The sequence below is a fragment of the Octopus sinensis genome, linkage group LG15, assembly GCF_006345805.1.
Source record: "Octopus sinensis linkage group LG15, ASM634580v1, whole genome shotgun sequence".
Lineage (NCBI taxonomy): Eukaryota > Metazoa > Mollusca > Cephalopoda > Octopoda > Octopodidae > Octopus > Octopus sinensis.
The window spans coordinates 22,346,025-22,371,890 of NC_043011.1; the positions used below are offsets into that span (position 1 = coordinate 22,346,025).

The following is a 25,866-nucleotide window of genomic DNA, read 5'->3' on the forward strand; positions in this document are numbered from 1 at the left end:
ACTAGATGAAGATAAGTTAGTAAAATTTTGAACTGGCAAACAAAAGAGCAAAGTAAAAAGTGTAGCTTTCAGAAACTAGTATGAAAGACAATCTGTAGGCATTTCAAAAACAGAGTGGATTATTTTCATGAATTATTGATGTTAACGAAAGACTGAGCCTTATTTATGACCAAATGTTGCAATGTTGGGATGATTTCTTGTTATAGTAGACTAAGATGAAGTGCATTGCTTTCCAAGTTAGAAAGTCTAAAGGAAACAAACTTTAGGACAATAACACACGATTTCTGATAAGATTAGATACACGTGGGGTATGAACTTGATTGTATTTGATACAACAAACTATTTATTGTTAGAATGTACACGGATAAAGTCAGAAGCAACAATCAGAAACTTATGGTTGCATGGCGAATGAGACATCACAGTTGTAATATCTGTTTTCTTTTCTGGCTTAAAATTTTAAGCTGAACTGTTAATCTTCAACAATATTGGCTTCAAATTTTGGCACAAGGCCAGCAATTCTGGAGAGGAGAATAGTTGATTACAACAATCCCAGTGATTAACTGGTACTTACTTTATTTACCCCGAAAGGATGAAAGGCAAAGTTGACCGTGGCAGAATTTGAACATAGGATGTAAAGATGAATGAAATGCTGCTAAGCATTTTACCATCTCACCCTCTTATCTTCAACAATAAATATTGAAAGGCAATGCTTATCTCCCACGTAATGTAAGTATTGTGTTAGAACACAAAATACTGTGTTGCTTACCATGAGAGGATCTCTCACATGGACTCATGGTGCATAAAATCACGTGTGTTTATATCATTGACGGTGTGGCAACTGTAGCCGATGGTTATCGTTTGTCGACAATAAAACACCCACATTATTACCTGTTAGTATTAATACTGCTTTTGTTGCTATTCATCATCATTTAATGTCTGTTTTGCATGCTGGCAAGCCAGAAGACGGCACCAGGCTTCACTCTCTGTTTTGGCATGGTTTTTAAAGCTGGATGCCCTTTCCAATACCAACCACTTAACAAGAGTGGAACGAGTGCTTTTTACATGACACCAGCACTGGCAAGGTCTGTTTTGGCATGGTTTTAATGGCTAGATGCCCTTATTAATGTCAACCACTTTGCATAGTGGCAAAGGTGCTTTTTGCATGCCACCAGTACTATTGTTTTATAAATATTGAATAATAAGGACAATAACACGTCTAGTGTATTCCTTTTGATCATCTCTGCTGCAATAACCACCTAAATCCCAGGACATACTTAGTCAAGTTAAGCAATAAAATGGATGGAACATGTCCACATAGGATTCTTTACACTGGATAACAGAGTATGCAATGAATTTCCCACTGGACTGAATTATGGTATAAATATTATGCTGGGTTATTTCTAAGATTTTAAATGCCTAGCACCATTCTCTGAAGTAGATCTATAAAAAGAACTAAACTAGGTGTAGTCATTGATGTCTACCATATTTTATAGTAAGTGATATGAAGAAAAAAAATATAAGTAAACTGAAGAAAAAAGTATCACAATTAAGACTTTATTCATGAACAAGTAACTAAGTTGAATGATTCCCCCAAGCCACCATTCATTAACAAATTATAACTCTTTGGAGGGTTAAACAATTTTGGATGAAATTAGTGTGACCATGAAAATGAAAGTATAAAAATATGCCAATAAATAATTAGAACTATAATTAAATGGAAATTTTAAAATTATTGAACAGTATAAAATATATGTCTGTGCATATCTCTCAAGAAACGTTCTACATCAGAACAAAATACACTTCTATTTAATTCAGTTTCATTCATTCAAGAGAGAGAGAGAGAGTGATTCTGTGTGTGTGTTATTGTTGGTTAATTTCAAACATACAAAAAGCGATTAAATCAAATATTTGGTCCCCCAGATAACCTCTCAGTGCTAAATGCAATAACATCATGAGAATTTTTTTTTTATTTATTAAAAAATTACGGTGGTGTAGTTAAATAAAAAAATATAAAAGTAAGGTATTTACAAATATGACAGGGCTTTATGCATGGGATTTAAATTAAAACGGACTTTCTCAGTAACAAACAGAAAATAACATGAATAGAAACCATTCAAATTTTTATCAGCTATTTGCTTCAACTGCAATTGGCGCTCGATGGTGATAGGCTTGCTTCTGTCGTGTTTTTACAACATCATCTGGTGATGGTGTAGAGAAATCAAATGGTGTGATATGATGGAATAAAGTTGACTCCCAGTTTGTAGATATTCCATTCATTTGCACCTTATATGAAAATTTTGGATATTTCAGCTTCTTTGTAGAATTGCTGGAACACTTCTGTGCTCTGTAGGAAATTACTTTTCCAAATAAGGAAACAGGCTCTTTGAATGCAGTTTTCTGGATTTGCACATCAGGATCTTCTCTAGTTAAATATGTGTTGTTTTCTTTCTGGGAACAACTAGAATTATCATTATTAGTTTTGTGAACTGGAGTGCTTTCTGGATTGGGCTTAGTTTCCTTAGGTTTCTTGCATAAATCTTCAAGCCTATTTTCAGCAATGTAATCAGACTTGGGGCTAAGTTCAAGGTTTACTTGACTAATCAAACTTCCTAGAGAAAATGCAGAATCCAAACAGTCGTCATCTTTGAATGATGATTCTTTGAGTTCTTCTTCCTCGTTAACTTCTAGATTGTATTTAGAGTCATTGAGGTGAGAAGGGAAAGTAGTGTCATTTTCTTTCTTAGGAAAAGTAGAAAATTTATGATTAGTGAGATCACACAATGAAAATCCCGTAACAGTTTGAGGAGGAGGTGAACTATTTATATTTGAGCAAATCTCCTTTGGATTTTGCAAGGGATTCTTCTCAGATGTATTCTTAAGCAACTCAAGATGTTTAGAGGCACTCTTATTTTTAGATGGTCTCGAAAAATCAAATGTTTTTGCAAAACTACTTTTTGAAATATCTGAAGAAAACTGAATCGGTTTCTGAGTTTGTTTTTGTGAAGTTTTAAGTTTTTTGTCTTTCTTCACCGGTTCAGTATCAAACAGGGAAACATCTGAATCAAGCTTAAAACGGGTTTTTGTTAAGTCAGCTAAACTTGTCTTATCTGTGTTCTTGGGAGAAAATTTTCTATTTTTGGAACAGTTTTCACAAGTTTCTTGTGGACAGGTTTCAGCACAACTACATTTATCTTTAGGTGGATCTTTTATACATTGTTTATCATCATTTGTCTTCTTGTATCTCTCATTATCAAGATCACCAAGTGAAGACTTAAAACCACTTTCCTGTTTAATCAACGAAGACAAGCTAATTGGTTTATCTCCAATATCAGAACTGTCTTCATAATCTTCTAGCCATGTATTTTTTTCAATTCCATCAGACAAAGAATGACCAAATTTATTGACTGACGAAAATTTGGCATCTTTTTCCATTTGTTCTTTATTCTTTTTTGCTTTTTCAAACAAATTCATAAGTTCCTGCTTATTAGATCCATTTTTTAATTTTGGCTTTGTTACACTACTTACTGCAGCAGTGTTGCTATCAGTTGAAAGCTTCTGACAAAGTGAGGGTGACGAATTCCCAACCCCATGTGTCTCAAAATCGCCTTCCATTGTATGATTAGAAGGCAGTAAACAACTTTCCTGATTCTCTTCTTGAATGGAATTCTTACTCATTTTCTGATCTAATGATACTAGCTGATCTTCTTGACTATCTTCACTTTCAGAGGTTTTTCGCTGAAAGATCTCAACTTCAAAGTTGTCTGAAATTGCACTTTCATATGAAGAGCATTCCTCATCTCCTACACTATTCATTCTTCGACATGCAAATGTTTGAAAATTCCTGTCTGAAAACTGATTACAATCTGTAGGACTTGTACAGTAATTTTGATTACAAAAACTATCATCTAATTCACATAGAGAAAAGTCTTACCTTACAAAAGCCAAAAATTAATATGAAGTAGTAGGAGCAGAAGTTTCAACCAATCAGAAACCAGACGATGGCAGCATATTCCACACATTACCAAAAATTTTAAATGGTAGAAGTAGGAGACAAGAGGGAGATGTCATGAAAGAAAAGAAGAAAAAAAAAAAGAAAAAAAAAGAAAGGCTCTCGTTAGAATGTTTATTATTATTTTAAAATTCCAACTAAATAACCAAAAATATTTAGTATTTATTTCCATGAACACCAATAGAGGTGACATAGAAAATATTTACACCACTGCAATCCTAGTCAAGGCACACAACACCTGCATCAGTCCATTAACTGGTCATCAAATACAACATTCATTTGTAAAAAAAACAAAAAAAAAACAAAAAACAAAAAAAACCCACAAAATTTTGCAAACACCAAAATTTTAATTTATAGTAAAATCAAGATAAAAACAGAAGATGCTACAAGTAAAATTATAGTTAAAAAGAGGTATCAACTTCCAAGAGCTGTTTACACAAAGTGTACAAAAGCTACACACATCTATCAAAGAAAATTTACAATTTTATAAACCTCCTTTTTTTTTATATATTATAAATGTAAATAAGAAGTTTAGACTAATTTGAATCAACTAAAACTAACCTGTAAATTGATTTCAATTGATAGTACATACCCACAAATATCTGGGGAACAATTTTTAATTTAATTCGGTTACAAGTATAATTCATCCTCATTTCAGTAGGTCATGAAAGGATGTGAGTACCACATTACAAGCTGATGAAAAACTCAGATATACACATATAGAAATTTTACTACTTACAACAGTCAGCTATCATTTAGAGTTACGAATGCTGATTTAAGTGTTAGGTGCTTTTTGCCAGGAACACAATGCAGCTCTAGTTCCTAATGATAATATTATATATTTCTAAAGACAGAATATAATCCGGTGTATGTAAGAAAGTCCAAATAATTGTAGTCTACAACTTAAGAATCTCAAATAGGGTCACATGCAGAAAAAATACGAGGAGGAAATCACTCAGTCACCACTTAGGAAATATCTACCTATTTTTAGAATTCACCATAAACATGAACCTCTGCATTGTCATTTAACCTAATCTCCCTCACATTACGCCCTACTATCTTAAAACAGGAAGGAAGCATTGGACAATGTAGTGCTAGATATACAAAAAGATGCAGCTTGCACACTGTCTTCTTTGTTGAAATGCAAATGGACTTACTGGTCACTTGCCTATAAGATCTCAATCAACTTCATAAATCTTTTTGTTTGCCACAATTCAATCCAAATGGATGTGTACCCCTGCAGACAAACCCACAATATTTGCCTCTATTCCACACACTCTAGCATGTGCAAAAAGACATCAAATGCAGAAACTTCTGTAATCACATCCATGCAACAAAGGACCCGTCTTGATTCTGTGATACTATCACTCTCAATCTGACCTTTATATTCATCAAACAGCTTTTCTCTACATCAGTATAAGTAGCAAATAATGGAAAAATACAACAGTATATTCCAGACCAAAAATGAGAAAACTCTATAACTAAATATGACTCTCTTTTACAATATTTTAACAACAGTAGAAACAGTTACAAACAGCTTTCTCATTATCAACTTCAGCAACCCCACATAAGTTTTTCTTAGAATACCTCCAATATGCTCTCTAATGTCACACATCAGTTGTCTATTGCTCTTATTCTTACATATAAGCCTTGATACATCAGTAGAACCTTAAACCACGAGACATGAGAACGCCCTGGCAAAGTTGCCTATTTACTGCACTTATCTCGACTGGCCTCTGTGCCGATGGCAAGTAAAAAGCACCATCCGATTGTGGCCGTTGCCAGCCTCATCTGGCACCTGTGCAGGTGGCACATAAAAAGCACCCACTACACTCTCGGAGTGGTTGGTGTTAGGAAGGGCATCCAGCTGTAGAAACACTGCCAGACCAGACTGGGCCTGGCGCAGCCTCCTGGCTTCTCAGATCCCAGTTGAACTGTCCAACCCATGCTAGCATGGAAAACGGACGATGATGATGATGATGATCTCACATAAAATTTAAGAATTCTAAATAGACAACTCCGTCAAATAGTGCAAAAAGAGTTCTTTCTGAATTCTACCATCTCAGTTGTGCCTTGGGATCCAATTATATCTATATCTAATCCACCCTTCTTTCTCACAAATTACATGCTCACTGTTACAGCTAACCACACACACAATATCACCCTCCACACTTACTTAACCATTCACACTGGCATCACTCATATAACAACCTGTAGATCTACTACATCCAAAAATGTTCTTGGAATATCCTAACCTCATTCAAAAGTACCAAGACACATACACTATACATATTATCACCCACATACATACATGAAAAAACATCTAAAAACTAATCTATTCTCTATAAAAGTTAACCATTGTAATCTCTGATGGTTTTTTTCATTATGACCAAGTATGTAGAACATATCTAAAACTGCAACCCACTTCATGCCACCTTCAGCTAAATATCAACTGAATTGACTCTTCTTTCTCATGTTTTATCTAATGGAAGATGCAGACTTTTCATATAGTTGGGTTGGGCGTCACGAAATCAACACGCAATGATATTCTCCAAATTGAATAAAACTAAATAGTTAATTTTTAAATATATCTACAATCTACAACTAGTTATAATATGCAAGTAATGATCCTTAAACAATATCTTTTCCATAAAAATTAATAAAAAAGGTAATTATAAAGCATAAACGACAGACATTTTCCTTAATTATATTCAAACTGTCAACAAGAAACTTTATGTAAGCTATACACACAGGCAAGGGAGAGAGGAAAGTACTTTTTATTTTTTGTGTAGCTAATCAGGTGGTGCTATTTAGTTAAATACAACCTGAAGTATTTCTGATTAAAAATAATCCCAAGATATCTAAAGGAAGACAGCTCAACAGATTCACCTGTGAAACAAAATCATGTGAAGAACTTCACAGAGGCTGAGGAATTGTTTAAACTATTTATGTAAGTGAATAAGGTAAGACGTATTAGAAATTGGATTATGTTGATTCACAATTATTATTAACAATTATTAATTGATCCTTTTGGTCATGACACTTATTTTTTAAAAAATGAATTCAGGAATTTTTTGTTAATTATTTTTGAATTTTTTTGAAGTTTAACTATCTATCCATATTAACAACAAGGTTAATCCAGCAGCATTCATTTAAATAGAATAAAAAAATATAAGTTAACAATAGACAAACCTCTAACCATGATGTTGGGCACAGTGAACAGTCTGGTACCTGGCTGCTCCTGTCTCAATGTACAATTTCTAGATTGAATAAGTTCTCACCCACATGCTATTGTTATTTCTAAAACTTTTGTGAAAACATACATCATCAAATTTCACTCTATTCTTCATATGTTTGTAAGCAAGGGGTGATGAAATATATAATTCAAAGATCCAAAATTGTAACTGACTGTTGAATTCAATGTATTCTACCAACTTGAGACTTTCATCTACAGGGTATATAAGGTTGCTAGGTTTAATTTTTATCTTAAAGATTTGAAATTTAAAGTAAGACAATTTTATTCATCATTTATAACATTAAAATTTGTTCAGAGCAGACATTGAAATAATGATGATGAGAATGATGATATTGAATTCACTAACTAAAAAACAAAACACTATTACTATTTAGTTTGAACAACTACCACAAGATGGTATGCTACTGTATGTGCGTCTTAGACAACAAAAAAAGGACTTTTGTTAAATTTGATATAAATTAGTAAAAATGTACCAATTAATGTAGTTGCTTTTTTAAATGGGAAAAGAGTGAAAAAAAAACTCCATTATTCTAGACTGAGAAATATGTAATAACATAATCATACATAAATCTTGGAATTTGCAGAACTGACTAACCCATATCAACAGGAGATACAGTGAGCATTAAAGCAAGGTCGAATGTAAGTAAACAATTCATTTACATAATCAACATCATGACAATATGTGTCCTTATCAAACTTTAGTTAATGTGCAAAGATACTATCATTCTTAATGTACATTTGCTGCAGGTGTAAAACAACTGGATTTTCAATCTAGGGGACAGAAAAGCCAGTTTGTTGAGAGTAATGGATGACTATTTTGTTATATGCAGTATTGATGTTGAGTCAAATACTATGAACTAGAAGAACGGCAACAGGAACCCCATTATGTTGTATTCTTCCCTAAAAATACTATAGACACTTCCTTTACAGTTACCATGCGTCTCAATTGTGGCACATTGATTCTCAGATAACAATGAAGGAGCTTTATCAGATTATATAAAAGGATGAGATAAAACTGAAGCAAGAGTGTAATGAAAGCTACAGCCTCAAAGTGACAACACTTCCCTACTCCCTCATAGTCAGTAAAATAAAACATCTACAGTGTAGCTGACTGGCCAACTATATCCATAAGCATTTATCTTCTACTAAATAAATAAATATTCTTTAGAGATTAAAATAGTAAAGCTAACAGCAGTAGTTTTCTTTCTAAGAAAAAAATTTCCTTTATGCAGTCGTAATCAATCCTCCACTCACTTAGAAGTTTATAGAAAGATGGGTATTAAATTTTGAAAAACCAAATGCAACATCAGATTTTCTTAGCAATACTTATATCATTTTAACAGAGACTGAAATCCAAGGAGGGACTAAAAATGACCAGCTTAATTTAGCAGCTCAACTAGAAATAACAAGAAATCTAAGGTAAATTCTAAATTAGACTGAAATACTTAAAGACATGCAAGATAATTTACATTATTAGCTAAATACCATATCTCGATGTTTGCATTAGTAAAGTAGATATCCTCTATTTAACATGAAGACTAAAGACAAGATTAATTGAAAGACGAGCTGAAAAAGATATTCACCTAGTGATTTACGTCCCTCTCTGGGTCGTCTCTGTGGTTTTGGTGCACCTGAAACAATATCAAATGATCATAACAGTAACAATAATGGATGAAAATAAAGAATTTATAACATGTTTAATTTTCCCTTATATTCATATATAAGGTGCTGGCATGGCTGTGTGGTTAAGAAGCTTGCTTCCCAACTATGTGGTCTCAAATTTGGTCCCACAGTGCAGCACCTTGGGCAAATGTCTTCTACTATAGCCCCAGCTGACTAAAGCCTTGTAAGTGGACTTGGTAGATGGACACTGAAAGAAGCCCATTGTATGTGTATACCCTTTTCTTGACATCATGTGATGGCTGTAAATGAGTGTCACTATTATACATGCAGCATTGTTTGTTTCTAGTCTTCTGTGAAAAACATGTCTGGCCATGGGGGAAATATCACCTTGCTTAGAAACATGTGGGGCTGGCAACAGGAAGGGTAGCTAGCAGTAGAAAATTTCCCTGAATAAATTCAGTCTGACACATGCAAGCATGGAAAAGTGTCTGTGAGGTAAGAAGCTTGCTTCCTAACCACATAGTTTCAAGTTCAGTCCCACTGTGTGGAACCTTGGACAAATATCTTCTACTATAGCTTTGGGTCAACAAAAGCCTTGTGTATGGATTTGGTAGACAGAAACTGAAAGAAGCTGTTGTGTATATATGTGTGTGTGACTATGTTTGTCCCCTCATCACCACTTGACAACTAGAGTTGGTGTGTTTATGCCTTCCATAACTTAGCAGTTGAGGAAAAAAAATTTTTTTTAAACCAATAGATGGTGCTCCAGCATGGCCACAGTCAAATTACTGTAATACGTAAAAGAATAAAAGGAATTCAATGATAGTAATGATATATCTGATAACTCATTATCCAAAATACTTGGGACTGAAAATATTTGATTTCAGCAAGACTGTATATTTTTCATCTTTAAGGTAGGATAACATGGGGATGGAACCCAAGTCTAAATATGTTCTTCATTCACATTGCATAAAAAAAGTTTTTACATATGTTATGAAGACAGTTTATATAAATTTAATGCTAGTTCAGTTTCACTTTGAGAAGTTTTGTTTTTTACCAAAACAAATCTATGATGGTTTAGATTACAACAGCTGCCCATTTCCAGGGAACCTTCTAAGCACATTCTGAAATTTTCTATTTGACATTTCTCTCACTTGGAAAATATTTGGGATTTTGGAGGTTTTCAAATTTTTGAATTTTAGAGAAATTATTATCAACTACATATACATGTCCTTCGACTCTTTCTGTCCAAAAGATTTTTTTCACCCAATATTTACACATTGTTATTACACACTATTTATAACTTTATCTGCTTCGAAATCCACCATTCCAAAAAAGAATTGTGTGTGTGTGTATGTTTATGCATGCATGTGCACATACATATACACACAAGCCAACAACAGAGTCACTATGTGGTTGCTTGATTTACTAGAACTAACAGCCAAATATTCCTCAAATTAGATCCTTATTTGAAAGCAAAAAAAAAATGGTATGGATACATTGAATATTGTAGTTCTAGCCAGAATAAAGAAAAAAGTATGGACAATTAGCATGCCACTGATCATAGGTTTGCTCAATTAGGTCTCTCTCTCTCAAACACACACACACACAGATACATATATGACATACTGCAGTCTTAAAGACATATAAACATGTTATGCACACCCATACACACACATATACATATCTCATTACCTGGTGTGGCAAGCAATTCATTTAAAGCAGCTTCTGTGTCATAGTTATGCCTTTTAATGCACTCCACAAGGATATCATCTTGATGAATGTCCCCAAGCACCTCGTGAATCTTATCCAAACAGTGGTTTAAACGAGCTGAATAAAAATGGCAAAAGAAAGAGAAACAAATCAAATAAAAACTCATTTGTATATATTATGATTACACTGTGTAACACAACTTTTGTCTTTGGGCAGTAACTTGTTTCCTATTTGCTTAACCCTAGAAAGTATGAAAAATGGCAAATATTTCCTTCAAACTTTGCTTTTGTTATATTTATTCAAACCTTAAAGAATCCCTCTCATCACCTGGTTATGATACTCCCCCAACTACTCCTGCTCACGATCAAAGACGCACATATTGTCAGCCACTAAAGGACATGCTCAAGTGGTTATGGTCAAGCAACTGACAAACAAATCTGTGGTATTAAGCAGAATATTTGCTATAATGGTATTTCTGCTTCAGCAACTCAAAGCTGAATCTGTTTGAAATGTAATGAAAAATAGATCAGTTTCAAAACATTGATGTCCAGGTCAATAAAAGCAAAGTTTGAAGGGAATAGCAGTTATTTCCTTTGATTTCTAGATAAAAGCAAATAGGAAATAACACTTACTGACCAAAGACAAAAAAAAAACAAAACAAAATAAAATAAAAATTTTGTTAGTGTTATTAACTGCTACTTTGTTTTAATGTGTGACTATAGTAATGGACAAGAGAGAAACAGGAATGATACCCCATATAACATGAGAAACTTATATAACCAACGTAAAAAGCACCATCCGATTGTGGCCGTTGCCAGCCTCGTCTGGCCCCTGTGCTGGTGGCACGTAAAAAGCACCATCCGACCGTGGCTGTTTGCCAGCCTCATTTGGCACCTGTGCAGGTGGCACATAAAAAGCACCCACTACACTCTCGGAGTGGTTGGCGTTAGGAAGGGCATCCAGCTGTGGAAACACTGCCAGAACAGACTGGGCCTGGCGCAGCCTCCTGGCTTCCCAGACCCCAGTTGAACCATCCAACCCATGCTAGCATGGAAAACGGATGTTAAACGATGATGATGAAGGCATTATACAGCATGGCCTTAGCCAATGATGGCTAAAATAAACTTAAAGAATTTAAGCAATATAGACATTAATGTATTTGAAGTTTAATTATTTCACATTATTACTGCAAGTTCCTTGCAAATGTCATTTTCAGAATGACTGGTCATCAACTGATGATATCATTGACTTTAAATACATCAGTATGCATGTATAACCATATGTTTATTCTAATAGAGAGTATTTTTTTACCTCTATGAACATTCTTACATTATATTATTCATTGCAAACATGCCCTCACATTTGTGAAAACTAAGTTTACTGATGAAGAAATAAAGTGGTGAATATCAAAATGAAGTAATTGATTGGGAGTAGGTTATTTTAATTGAAAAAAATTTTTTAACTTTCATGGAAGATGAAGAAATATATATTTGAGAAAATGAAAATATAAATTGTTCTATTAGAGTTAATTCACAACTTATTGAATGGGTGGGTCAAGAGTTAATTACATCCCTCACCATATGTATTATGGTTAAATGGGGTGGAAACCATAGATATGTATCTAAGCAATAGGTACACAGCCTTATGAGGGATGGGGACAACTGTTAATTCTGCAGTTGGCCCAGCCATGTAGTAACAAAGTATCAAGATACTTCTTCATGTGGGCGATCATGGGCCTTCATCCCTGCTTCTGTTCCACCGATAACTTATCAAGCTATTGAATCAGTCCAGTCATCAGGTATTTTTTCTACTTCCCTGACTGTTTCTTTCAGTTTTTCAACTGTCACTAAGTATCCAAGGCTGGATCTTCCCATATGATGTCCAATGAACTTAACCTGTCGTATCTTTATGTTGTTAAAAAGTTTATTAGTAGTTTCCACATTTCTGTTTATCCAGGAATTTCAATATCTGTTTATTTTATATAATCAACATTTGTTTAAGGGGCTACATTTCTGCTTTAGTATTTGTATCTTAATGTTGCAGGTCACACAGCCATATCTAAGGAGAAGTTCTATGTATACTAGCAGGACTCTCTTCATTGCTCTTATTGAGAATAGTCATGTTAAAACTTTAGTGTAAATCAGGCTTTATGCTAAATGATCTGTTCAGTAGTTTCAGATCTCTTTTTTATGCAGTCTTACCTTCATCAAAACTATTGTATGTCACTTTCTTGGAAGAACATTTTGGTGAATCTGGGGTAATGATTGGTGGTTCCACATTTGATGGAGAATCACTACTAATGTAAGAACCAAGGTCAAGATTGGACTTCCTGGGAAATGTGAACTGGGCCACTGAAAGTAAATAAATAAATGATAAGAAATTTATGAAGAATATTTCTGAAATGTTAAAAAAAAAAAAGTTAGAATAGTATTACACAGAGATTTAATTGTTATAATTTGAAAGCATTCTCATTCTTTTCTAAGATTTTCATTTGGTAAAATATCAAAATAGGTGCAGGCATGGTTGTATGGTAAAAAGCTTGCTTCCCAACCACATAGTTTTGGGTTCAGTCCCACTGCATGGCACCTTGGGTGAGTGTCTTCTACTATAGCCTCAGGCTGACCATAGTCTTGTGAGTAGATTTGGTAGACAGAGAATGAAAAAAACCTGTTGTGTGCATGTGCGCATTTGTCCCCTACCACCACTTGACAACTGGTGTCGATGCTTATGACCCCTAACTTAGCGGTTCAGCAAAAGAGACCAACAGAATAAGTACCTGGTTGAAAAGAAATAAAAATAAGTACTGGGGTTGTTTCATTCGACTAAAAATTCTTCAAGGCAGTGTCTCAGCATGGCCCCAGTCTAATGACTGAAACAAGTAAAAAAAAAAACAGTATCTTAAATTTGTTACTGTGGATTAAACAACATATTTGTTTTAATCATTATTTCTATGTATATAAATGGCAAAATGTATGTGTGTGTGTGTGTGTCCTTTATACAAACCCACAATTTTTCAGTTAGAGGGCTTGCACTTTCTATGGTCATTCAAAACCGTCCAAGGGTGGTTGTGAAGATCTTTTCATTTCCCAGTTACCCCTGAAAACCATTTTAAAAAATCGATAAACTGACCCCTTATGTTTCAGGTAACAAAAGTCTTTAATACAAGGGACGTAACTCACTTAATCCAGGAGTTTAATCTAAAGATATTAAACCATAGCAAGGGAAATAACTCTTTAAAACTTTGCATTTCTCTCCCTTTGTTATGTATCACACCTCAGTACTGTACCAGACCAATTTATCCAATTTAGGACTGGAACTATCCCGGATTTCTGGATTTTCTAGTTTCCCAGAGAATTTCTAAACATTTGCTTAAAATCTCTATATCTATAAATGGCAAAATGTCTGTTTTTTGATTGGACAGAGATAATTTTACACCTGACAGTTGGATGTGCGTGCGCATTTGCAGACAGTCTGTATGACTCTGTGCAATTTTGGGTTTTGCGAAGATGCATGCTTTTTTGATTTGAGAAATGCAGGGAATAATTAATGAGTTAGACCAAGTGAATGACAAGAGAGAGGGATTTTCATGAAAGACCAAATATGCTTGACTAGCACTAGACCCGACAGCGCTGGGTCATAGTGCTAGTTTAATATATTTTTCTACTTTTCTGTACATAGCCATCTCATGCAACATTCACACCACAGGTACATACTAGCAGTCATCTCTTGTGTACATCAGCCACTACTTTTAATGTCCAACTATACTTTCAATCCACTTGTACTCTGCTTTTCATGCAAGCTGATGTTCCATTTCCAAATTCCCAAAACTCTGTCGACCTTCCACATTCAATGGTCCTACCTCACTTCCATACATCCCTTACATACTTCATAATTAGCTTTTTGCTCAAAAAATTTTTCATTATCAATGGATGTAAAAGATAACACAAGAATTCAAAACAAGATATTCTTGGGAACATTTTTATACTGATGACCTGGTTCTCATAGGAGATTTTGTCAAAAAACTAGACAAGTTGCAAACTTGGAAAGAATGTCCAAGGCTCTATTCCCTAAACATTTTCCCCCACTTCCTTTTGACTCTAGCTACTATACTTTTACTAAGACCACTTCTGGTAATAATTACATCACCAAGATCAGTGGTTCTCAATCTGGGTTCACATGGTCCTTGGGTGTCTATATAAGGTTTTGTTGTTAAAAAGTTAGGTGTGGTAAGCTAGTTATATTTCTACAATATACAAAATACTTAAACATTCTTTATACAATTCCAAATAATATTTAATCATAAAAATATAATTTTTAGACATTGAATGACTACGAAGGTCCCCCAACCCCTGAGTAAAATAAGAATCAAAGGGGTCCATATGTAAAAAATAGTTAAGAACCACTGACCTAGATAATAGTCTATCATGCTATCTGAACAACAGGACTTCTTATAGTGCAACTGAAATCCTGGTTCTCAGACAATCTGCCAGAAATACACCCATGCTAGCATGGAAAGCGGATGTTAAACGATGATGATGATGATGATACCTAATGCTTGCACTTATGAACTAAATACCAAGTGTTAACCTACTCCTTATGTATCAAGTAATAATTTTGTGCTCTCTGTTGCTAGTTAGTTGTTTGGTATTTTCTATATTGACTTTTAGGGCCTTGAACATTCTTTCCAAGTCTGGAACTCGTCTCTAGTTCTTTGAGAAAAATTTGCTTTGGGAATCAAGTCATCAATATAAAAATGTTCCAAAGAATATCTTATTTTGAATTCTTGTGTTGTTATCTATAATTGAAATGGACTGAAGAAAGAGCACTCTTTAACATCTACCTGTTGTCAACCCTCACCTATTTCTAATTACGGTAATATTTCCCCAAGGCCAGATATGATTCAGAGAAGCTTGGAACAAAGGACACTGCTTGTACAATGGTGATACTTGTTTATAACGGTCATGTGATGAGATAATGGGACAGTAATGCTCACACATATATAAATATATACATGACAAGCTTCTTTTCAGTTTCTGTTTACCAAATACACTCAAAGGGTTTTGGTCAACCTGGGGCTATAGTAGAAGACACTTGCCAAAGTGCAACACAATGGGACTGTGGTACTTATAACAATATTTTTTTACAATGTCCATTTTAACTAAACATTTAAACAAAATATTGGCATTTCAGAGATTTTATGAAGTGACAGTGAGACCATTTTTAGCAAGGAATCTAGATATCTTGAATTGCTTTTCAACTTTTATTTTACTTGTTTCAGACATTAATCTGTGGCCATGCTGGGCACCAACTTGAATTTTTAGTTGAATGAATCAACTGCAGTACTTATTTATTTTGTTATGTCTGGTACTATTCTATCAGCCTCTTTTTGCTGAACAGCTAAGTTATGGGAACATTAACACACCAACACCGTTTGTCAAGCAGTAGTGGGACACAAACACATACACAAAGATGCATACATACATGCACACACATGGGCTTCTTTCAGTTTCTGTCAACCAAATCCACTCATAAGTCTTTGATCAGCCCAAGGCTATAGAAGAAGTCACTTGCCCAAGGTGCTACACAATGAGACTGAACTTGAAAGCATGTGGTTGGGAAGCAAGCTACCTACCAAACAACCACGCCTGTGCCTATGTGAATTTTGCTGATAACAAATAGTTAAAGGTCATTGAAGAAGCATTGGAATCAGTTACTTTAGCTGAACTGTAAGCTACTAAATGAAGCAAATTATTTTAATAATACTATGTCTTATTCTAAGTAGAGTTGATCATGTGATTATAAATAAAAAAAAAATACAGAATAAGATCTTCAGGGAAGTGAACATTAACAGATAAACAGCATACCAGTTCCAGGAGAGATGCAATATTTATCATCAAATGACTGGCCATAACAATCTTCAACATCATCGTCATCAAAAAACTCTGGAATTAGAAATTAAAAATATATAATGAGTTGATTAGTTTTTAAATAAAATTTTGTGCTAAAGGTAGGTTTTATAAATAGTGTATAGCAATGAAACAAAATAGTGTAGAACAGAGAAACATTATTATGACAATTTTTTAACATACATGATTCATGCTAGCATGGGTTGGATATGAACAACAAATGGAAGAAAATATAAACAACTATGTATCTCCTCTGCAGCCAGACACTTGTTTCTGTTTCTCTGTCACACTCTAACCTCTCATCACTTGGCACAAGGCTACCTCCTCCAATGCCTCCCCACCCTCTCAAACAATCTTTGTCTTGTGGAGTTACTTGATGACCCTACCAGTGCTGGTGCCACATAAAATGTGTCCAGTCCACAATGTAAAGTGGCTGGCATTTGGAAGAGCATCTAACCATAAAAACTATGCCAAAACAGTGAAGCCCGGTGCAGTCTTCTGGCTTGCCATCTCCTGTCAAACCATCCAACCCATGCCAGCATAGAAAAACGGACATTAAGTGATGATGATGAAATAACCAAGACTATTTAATCCTTTAGCATTCAGATTACTCTTTCAAATGTAATGCTTATTCATTTAGTTCTTTTGAATTTATCTTGCAATTTCAAGATTTCAATGATGAGATTGTTTAGTTTTAGAATGACATTGTAGGGTAGGTGTGAGAGGCCAGATCTGGTTAGTTTGAACACAAAACAGAATATCTGGGCCAGATGTGGCTAGTTTTGATTACCCAGACCTAATATCAAGACAACTGGCTGTGACCATCTTATCTTTGTATGCAAAGCATGCCAATATGATTTTCCTTTTTGTTTAATCCTTTAGCATTTAAACCAGCCATATCTGGCCCAAATACTCTATATATTTTATGTTCAAGCTGACTGGTTCAGGCCTCCCACATCTATCTTACAATATCATTCTAAAACTAAACAATCACATCCTTGAAATCTTGAAGTTACAAGATAATGCAAGATTAATTCAAAAGAATGTGATTGAATAAGCATTATATTTTGACAGAATAATCTGAATGCTAAAGGGTTAAGTAGGGTTTATGAGGCAGATTTATCTGCTAGTTCTAGCAGTCTAAAGACTGCACAGAGATTCCCTCATTGCAGTTGGTAATTTGTGAAGGACAAAACAATGACTGTCAGGTTAAGGTGCTCAACCACTGACTACATGGTCTTGACTTTAAACTTTCTAAACTATTGACCTTTTGGACAAAGTTCATAACTGTTCTAGCTTGCCTGGATGACAGAATTAGATCTTAACACTATCTCACAGCACAGCAGTCAACAGTAAAGAGGGCGTCTAGTTGAGGAAACAACTGCCCCAATGAGACCCTCCATATGGTTACTCAACCAAATCTCCCTCAAATCATACTGCCATCTTTAAAAAGAAAGGGCAAATTTGGATAATGTAGTCCAAAATAACACTGATTTATTAAAAGAGGGGATGGTTCTCAATCATAAATCTGCTTGATCAGGGCTGACCTGAAGCTAAGCAACTGTCCCCCACACTCCAATAAACATTCCACACATAGTAACACAAGAAACTAATAAAAGATGACAGAAGATTAAGAGAGACAGTAAAAGATTTATTGCAGGTAGAGCTGAAAGAAAAGATATGAAAATAGAACAGTTTAGAGGGGAAAATCTTGTAAGTCTTCCATGACTATATTGTTTACGGCATACATGCAAATCACCAGATGAGATCAATGGTTAATCCAGCCTTTCAATAAAGTTACTAAACTACATTTTTCTTTGTGTAAGTTCATAAGTACATACACATACTCCTTGCATTATGAAGGGATTGCATTCCTAAAAAATGTTGCCATGTGTAATTCTATAATGTGAAACCTATATTCGCAATGACTTCCATCAATGGGAAAATATTACAGAATTCCACATTATGGCAAGATTTTCAGTAATGCAATGTTTTTGTGTGTATATATCATTACAAAGATTTTAAATTGTTTTGTTCCTTCATGGAAAAGTGGATGTGAAAACAGATGATGATGTGTATGTAAAACTACATTATCTAATGTGCTCCTCCTTGTGTTTTAGTACCAGTCAGTTCCGATCCAGGTTTTTGATCAAAGGTATTCAAGCTACAACCATTTTATCTTTCGTTCATAGTGTACCTAGGACCATTATCTAATGTGTCCTTCCTTGTTCTTGTAGCTTAGTCCCAGGTCTGTCCAGATTCAGTACACCTCTAAATGTATAAGCACAGGCATGGCTGCATGGGTAAGAAGATCGCTTCCCAACAACATGGTGTCAGGTTCATGTTCATGGCAAGGTACCTTGGGCAAGGGGTTTCTACTATAGCTTTGGTTTGACCAAAGCCACTGTCATAAATAGCATGATTTGTGTTTGTATCTAAAGTTTGTCCTCATTAGATGTTTCATTGCTCATGATTTACTCTTGCCATCTTGATTGCTTTTATTGTAGATCATACTGTAAAGTATGCTGTATTGAATGTTAAATAAAATGTATCATAAGGTCACGCCCATCTTTTGTAAATTGTCTTATTTCAATTTATTTAACATTCAATGGAGTTGCCTGTTTTCAATGCATCATAGACAATATGATTAGAGAAGATCAAGAATACTTTTGCATACTTGGATAATATTACCATCTGCGGAAAGAATCAAGAAGACCATGACAAAAACCTCATGCACTTCCTTGATTGTGCTAAGAAGTATAACATAACCTTCAATGAAAAGAAGAGTAATTATTGGTGCAAAGGAAATCAAGTATCGAAAGGAAACATCATATCTGATCCTGAGAGATTGCAACCATTGAAGGAACTTGCTGCCCCACATGACTCCAAAACTCAAAAAAGGGTTGCTGGCATGTCCTCTTACTACTCGTCATGGATTTTGCATTTTTCTGATAAAATCCTTCCCCTGATAATAAATAAAACATTCCCCTTACCAGTAAAAGTGAAAAATGTCTATGAGTATCTGAAAGCAGAAATCGCAAAAGCAATTGTTGTGACCTAGTGGCTGAGATGGATGCCTCAGATATAGCCATTGCAGCAACTCTTAATCAATGTGGAAAACCCATTGTCTTTTTCTCAAGATCATGGAGTTCAAGTGAAAGGAATCACTCATCAGTTGAAAAAGAGGCTTACACTATCGTAGAGGCTCTTCAAAAGTGGAAGCATTATCTTCTTGGCAAGCATTTCAAATTAATCACAGACCAAAAGAGTATTACTTGTAAAAGAAGAAAATCCAGTAAGACATAGGCAAAGCAGTGGAAGCTGATCTCAAAATGTTGAGCCTCATGGATTTGATGACAAAGTACTGAGACAATTGATGAATTGCTTTCCTCAAGAAGCATTTTGTCTATGCTTGTACGTGATGGACACTGTCTGTACACACACAGAAAACTGTTGAATAATGAGAATGAGTGCTCAAGTGCTCAACACCGCATTGGTGGATAAAATTTCTCTATTTGTGTATTAGCCTTAATACACACATATTATTTTAATGAAGCTGAGGAAAGTTCGCAAATTGCATTTAGAGTTGCATGTAACCATCATCAGACAGTAGTAAATACAGATTAATAAAACAATTTATAAATCAAAATTTATAAACTAATTTGTTAGTCTATATTACCACAATTGTCTGATGAATGGTTATGTGAAACTCTGAATAATATTTTGTGAATTTTTCTTGGCTTCAATAATGTAATATTTTTAGTCTATTTTTGATATGAGTGCTATTTTTTTCTTATCTTGTTTTGTACCTATATGCTTACTTGAGAGAGAGTGAGATGCAGGCATGGCTGTGTGAGAAAGAAGTTTGCTTCCCAACATGGATTCATATTCAGTTCTATGGCATGGTATCTGGGGCAAGTATTTTTACTATAGCCCTGAGTTAACCTAAGCCATTAAACAAGCAATGTCATTCTTTCCTAATCTTCCATGAAAAACCACATCTGGCAATAGGGAAATGTTACCTCACTGGGAAATAGGTACAGATTGGTGACAGGTATCTGGCCTTATGAATTGTCTGATTCATGCTATATGGAAAAGTGAATCTTAAATTAATAATGATGACGAAGGTGTGTGTATGTATATACACACACATCATCCTCATCATCATTTTACCATTTGTATTCCAGACTGGCATGGGATGGATGATTCTACAAGATCAGATGAGCTGGAGGACTGTACTGAGCACCAGTGTCTACATTGGAAAGGTTTCTGTGGTTGGATACCCTTCCTATGACCCCAGCACTTGTGTGGTCACTAAGTAGCTCAAAAGACAAGACCCTTGAAAAGTTGAGAAGTAGTATTGACAGATGTGACTTTGTGCAAAGCGCTGTGAATCAAAAATATGACAGGACATGTATTTTGCTGTAGAAGAGATACATGGTTACTTCAAAAAGAAAGAGTGAAAGGATGGAGGAAATGAAATATCAGGATGTACCCTCAAGGAACAAGATAGTGGATAAAGAGAGAATAGGGACAGCGAACTGAAGCTGGGGGGAGTAGGTTTGTGCAAGTGTGAAAGGAGAGTAACAAATAGTAGAAATGAGGATAGAAGTGAATGCTGTAGATGCTGAGAACAGGTGGTAAAGACATAGACCATGTAAATCTCACTTTGGGTGAAAGTAAGGAAAATGGTTCTGGGAGGAGGAAATGATAGGTGGCAATATATAAAAAGATTATTAATATAATAAAACTGTAGATAGATGAGAAATAGGGAGATGATGTGAAATATGGAAGAGAGAGAGAGAGAGAGAGTACAATGACAGGGATGGAGGTCAGAGGTATGTAAGGGTGGATATAATGACACAAAAACAAAATGGAGTGGAGATCAATGGCAGATATGAAAGGGTGTTCAGTGGAAAGGATGATGTGAATGTGGGATGGGTGCAATGGAAGTGGTTCTAAAGAGAAGGATAACTGGTAGCATAAAGTGAGATGGAATATAGGTAGTTTTGCTCTCAAATAATTACAGCAGTTGTAATTAAAGGGGTAAAGAAGAGATGGATGTTAAGAAGATGAGCTGTGGGGAAGATGTAAGAGACACAGACTGAATACAGTGGTATAGGCAATTGACAAAATGCCTTTATGGATGGGTCTTCTCGAACACAGCAAATCACCTATCATCTCAGTACCTTAGTCGTTTCTTTTGTGAAGCTCAACAACCAGAGGTCAGTCTTCAGTACTTCATCCGATGTCTTCCAGTGTCTCCCTTTTCTACAAGTTCCATCCACTTTAAGGAACTAGGACTTCTTTATGCAGCCATCCTCATTCTTATACATCACATAACCATATCAACATAGTCTTCTCCCTTTTACACTACACCTGATATTTCTTATGCACATTGATGTTGCATGTTCAATGGAATACACTAGCTTCATTTCTTTCAAGCTTTCATGTATCCTCTGTATTTATGGCTCATGTTTCACTATCGTGCAGCATTGCTGTTCTTACCCAAGCTTCATATAATCTGCCCTTCACTTTGAAAGAGAGGCCTTTGGCTGCCAACAGAGGTAATATCTCTCTGAAATTTTTCCAGCTGTTTTGTATTCTGGCAACTATAATTTCAAAACATATTCCTCCACTGCTAATTAGGTCACCTAGGTATCAGGAACTATCTATTACCTCTAAGGACACTCTTGGATATTCAAGAAAGTCTATTTCTTGTATGTTCTTAAGTTTTACTGCTCCTGTGCATCTGCCACAAACAAAGTCTGTTAATTTCCTGTGATTCCACTGTACTGGGTACACTGTAAGGAATTTCTACCTATACCTTCTCTACATAATGAACAAGACCAGTTTTCTGAAGGGATGAGCATACTGTCTGTTTTCCTGCTTACTAGATCTTAGGTCATTGCTAAGTTAACTTCAAGGCACTATGATTCCAGGTTTTGCATCTGCACCTGGAATATCTTTTCTCATTCCATTTCAGATTCAGCTATAAGAACAAGGTCATTGTAGAGGACATTCCATAGGTAACCAGTCTTAAATTCTTCTGTTATACCCTGAAGAACTATGATAAACAGGAGGAAACTGAAAACCAAACCCTGGTAAAATCTTACCTGTAACTAAGTTCACTGTTGTATTCATTGCCAACTTTAACCTTACTGACAGCATCCATGTACATGACTTGGATGACTCTTACCAGCCATTCATCAACCTCTGGCTTCCACAACTAGCATATATATAGATACATCATCATCTTCATCATTTAACATTCGCTCTCCATGTGGGTGTGGGTTGGATGGTTTGACAGGATCTAATGCCCCATGTCAGTTTTGGCATGGTTTCTACAGCTGGATGCCTTTCCTAACACCAACCACTTTATAGTGTGTACAGGGTACCTTTTTGTACCACCGGCACTTGCGATGTCACTAAGTACTTGCAAGACAAGAAAGAACAAGGATAAAAACCCCTAAATTGCGACTGAGCGAGGGGAGGAGGGAATATTTAAGAGGGGTGAGAAGTGGCTACCTCATTATATAAGGGAATACCTAGGAAGTAAAGAAGATGGTAATGATGAGGTGCTAGAGAAAGCCCTCAAGGGACAAAAGATGATACAAACAGTGGATTAAGGGTGTAAGGGGAGAGTAATAGGAGTGGGGGGATGTAGCTTCATGGAAAATATTGGTATGGTGAGGAAGGTGAAGATAGAAGAAACTTAGGAATGATAGATCAGGGAGAAGGCGGTAATAAGCAAGGTGTGGGTGCGGTGATGAGGGAGATGTAGAGGTCCTGAAGGGTGGCTACAGGGAAGGATTTGGTCGCAGATACAAAAGACCACAAAGAATGATAGCAGATACAAATGTCTGGGAAGAGATGATGACAATGAAGGATAGCTGGGGGGGGGTATAGGCAGTAACTGGCAGTGCAAAGAGTTAGGGGATGGATATTAGGAGCACAGGGAGGTGAGATGAATACTTGATGGGGTAGAGTAGGTGTGCAGACAGTGTCCAGCATACACAAAATGCTCCTTGAGGAGAGCAATTCATCAACTGTCTTGGTACTTTGTCATCAAATCCATGAGGCTCAACATTTTGAGATCAGCTTTCACTGCTTTGCCTGTCTTACTGGATTTTCCTCTTTCACAAGTTCTGTGACCAGCATCACATGACCACAGTAGTGCAGACACATCATGCACACTACATGATTCCTCTTATACTTATTTTTCTATCGGCACACTAAGAGTTTGCAGTACATGCATACATACATATCTATATATATATCTGTTACTTGTTTCAGTTATTTCTGTGGCCATGCTGGGGTACCACCTTAAATGGTTTTAGTTGAACAAATTGACCCAAGGACTTATTTTTTTAAAAGCCTATTACTTAATCTATTGGTATCTTTTGCCAAACCGCCAAGTTATGGGGGAAAACACTCACTCACACACACACACAATGGTCCACAAAATCTACTTCACAAGGCTTTGGTTAGCCTCAGGCTATTTAAGAAAGCATTTTCCTAAGGTGCAACATATATATATATGTATGTATGTGTATATATATAGACAGTCCTCGTCTGATACAATCTATCGATCTATGTGCGTGGTTTTATGAAACCTTTCCAATGTAGCGTAATTTTATGAGCTAAAAACGCAAAATCCGGAATTCTAACAAGCCATCCACGTTAAGTTGGATATAAAAATTACTTTTATATTTACACACACACATATATTCATCTACATATACAACATATAAATATAATATATACACACATATAATACATATGTACGCACATCGACATATATACATATACTTAAACATATAAGTATATACACACACACATATGTGTGTTTGTGTGTAGGTTATTAGAAAATAAATGTTTTAAGTATTAGAGTGTCCCATACTCATTTAAAATACACGATCAGATGATTACTGAAATCAAGAAAAACCTTCGTCCCAAATTGATCACAATAAACGGCTTCCATTGTGTTTGCGTGTGTGTGTGTATATATACACACATTTTCTGATTACCTCATTTCTTCTAATATATAAATATATATATATAATATATATATTTATATATACACTCACACACATACATTAAGTTGTTCTGGTGAAATAAAGTAGTATAACTGAAGAGAAATGCTTGAAAAGGTTAAGAAAAAAGAATTGTGCTTGAGAGAAGTTATTTATAGCCAGTGAACAGTTTTCATGTCGCAAGGTTCGCGCTGTGTAGTAATGATGACAGAAACAAAACTGGATCTTGAATCCACAACTTACCGTCTTCATAGTTCATCGTCCTTACACTTCGATGTCGTGCCATTTCGATTTTAATGTCTCAGTGTGAATATTTTCAATAGGAATTCAAAGAAAGATTAATTTCATTCGGAACAATGCTAACTACAACTCATGAAAATCGCGACATCTCGACGAAAACTGCAAAGCTAGTAAATGTTAGTTTCGAACTATATCAATCGTTAATTTAAACCAATTATATTTCGTTAATTTCTTTTCTGAATGTTAATATAATTTTTTTTTAAATGTTCCTTATTATTTTCGCGACTATTAATCAGAAAAAAATTCAAAATTATAAATAATTTTTGAAAACTACTTAAACGCTCTCGCCTCCCTTCGTTAATTGTAATAGAAGTGAGTTGTAGTGTGAGTACGAATTAAAGTAACAAAAGATCAAAGTATGTTTGTTGTCAGTGACGTGGATACTTAATAAACGGACAGCTGATAGATTTTACTGATTTTTTTCCCCCCGACGCCACAATAGTCTCTTTCATTAACTATTACCGCGTGTAATATGAAAGTATAGTTAGCTTTCCATTCAAGACCACATTTGATATCCGGTTATAATCATTTGTTTTATTTACGTCACTAATGGAAATGCCTATAGTTGTCACGCCTTTCATTTGTCTTATTCTGAAAATGAATTTGTTCAGATAGGCGACTAATATTCATGTGCAACTTGTGCGTAGTTGGGTCATCAACAGTCAAACAGGAAATCTCACCAAAATTCGAATATCTTACAGGATGAATATCGAAGCCTGAGAAAGATATTTTTTATATGATTTGTCCCAAACAAAGCTTGAAACCACTGTAACACAAGGGACTGAAAAGAAGAGGCCGATGCATTTCAAAGGCTGTCAATTGACAGAAAGCTAAAAACAGGTAGACCAGAGGAAAATAAGGGGCTGATAGTGAATTCCAGAGAACAGCAGTTTGAGGAAAGAAACTATTGTCATAAAAGGGCTTCTGATTAACTGGAAATTCAACAGTGAAATAAACAATGCACATAGGCAGAGAAGCAAATGACATTTTAAAGGTCTTGACAGAGGGTACTTGATCAGAAAG

At 35.2% G+C, this 25,866-nt stretch overlaps 1 protein-coding gene across 3 annotated transcripts in view; it reads right to left on the minus strand.

Annotated features, from left to right (window-relative positions):
- The window catches only part of LOC115219633 (HBS1-like protein), a 101,444-nt gene extending 75,904 nt beyond the window's left edge, over nt 1-25,540 (minus strand). The window contains exons 1-6 of one of the 3 annotated variants that reach the window (XM_029789783.2): nt 24,787-25,540; nt 16,466-16,543; nt 12,803-12,952; nt 10,584-10,718; nt 8,849-8,896; nt 2,111-3,926 (exon numbers count right to left, since the gene is read on the minus strand). In XM_029789783.2, coding sequence (XP_029645643.1) covers nt 2,125-3,926; nt 8,849-8,896; nt 10,584-10,718; nt 12,803-12,952; nt 16,466-16,543; nt 24,787-24,829 — 2,256 coding nt within the window. In that variant the 5' untranslated portion in view covers nt 24,830-25,540 and the 3' untranslated portion in view covers nt 2,111-2,124. Of the gene's footprint in view, nt 1-1,538; nt 3,927-8,848; nt 8,897-10,583; nt 10,719-12,802; nt 12,953-16,465; nt 16,544-24,786 lie in introns of those variants that run through there. The other 2 variants (XM_029789784.2, XM_029789785.2) reach the window with 2 other exon arrangements.
- Between the last annotated feature and the right edge of the window lie 326 nt (nt 25,541-25,866).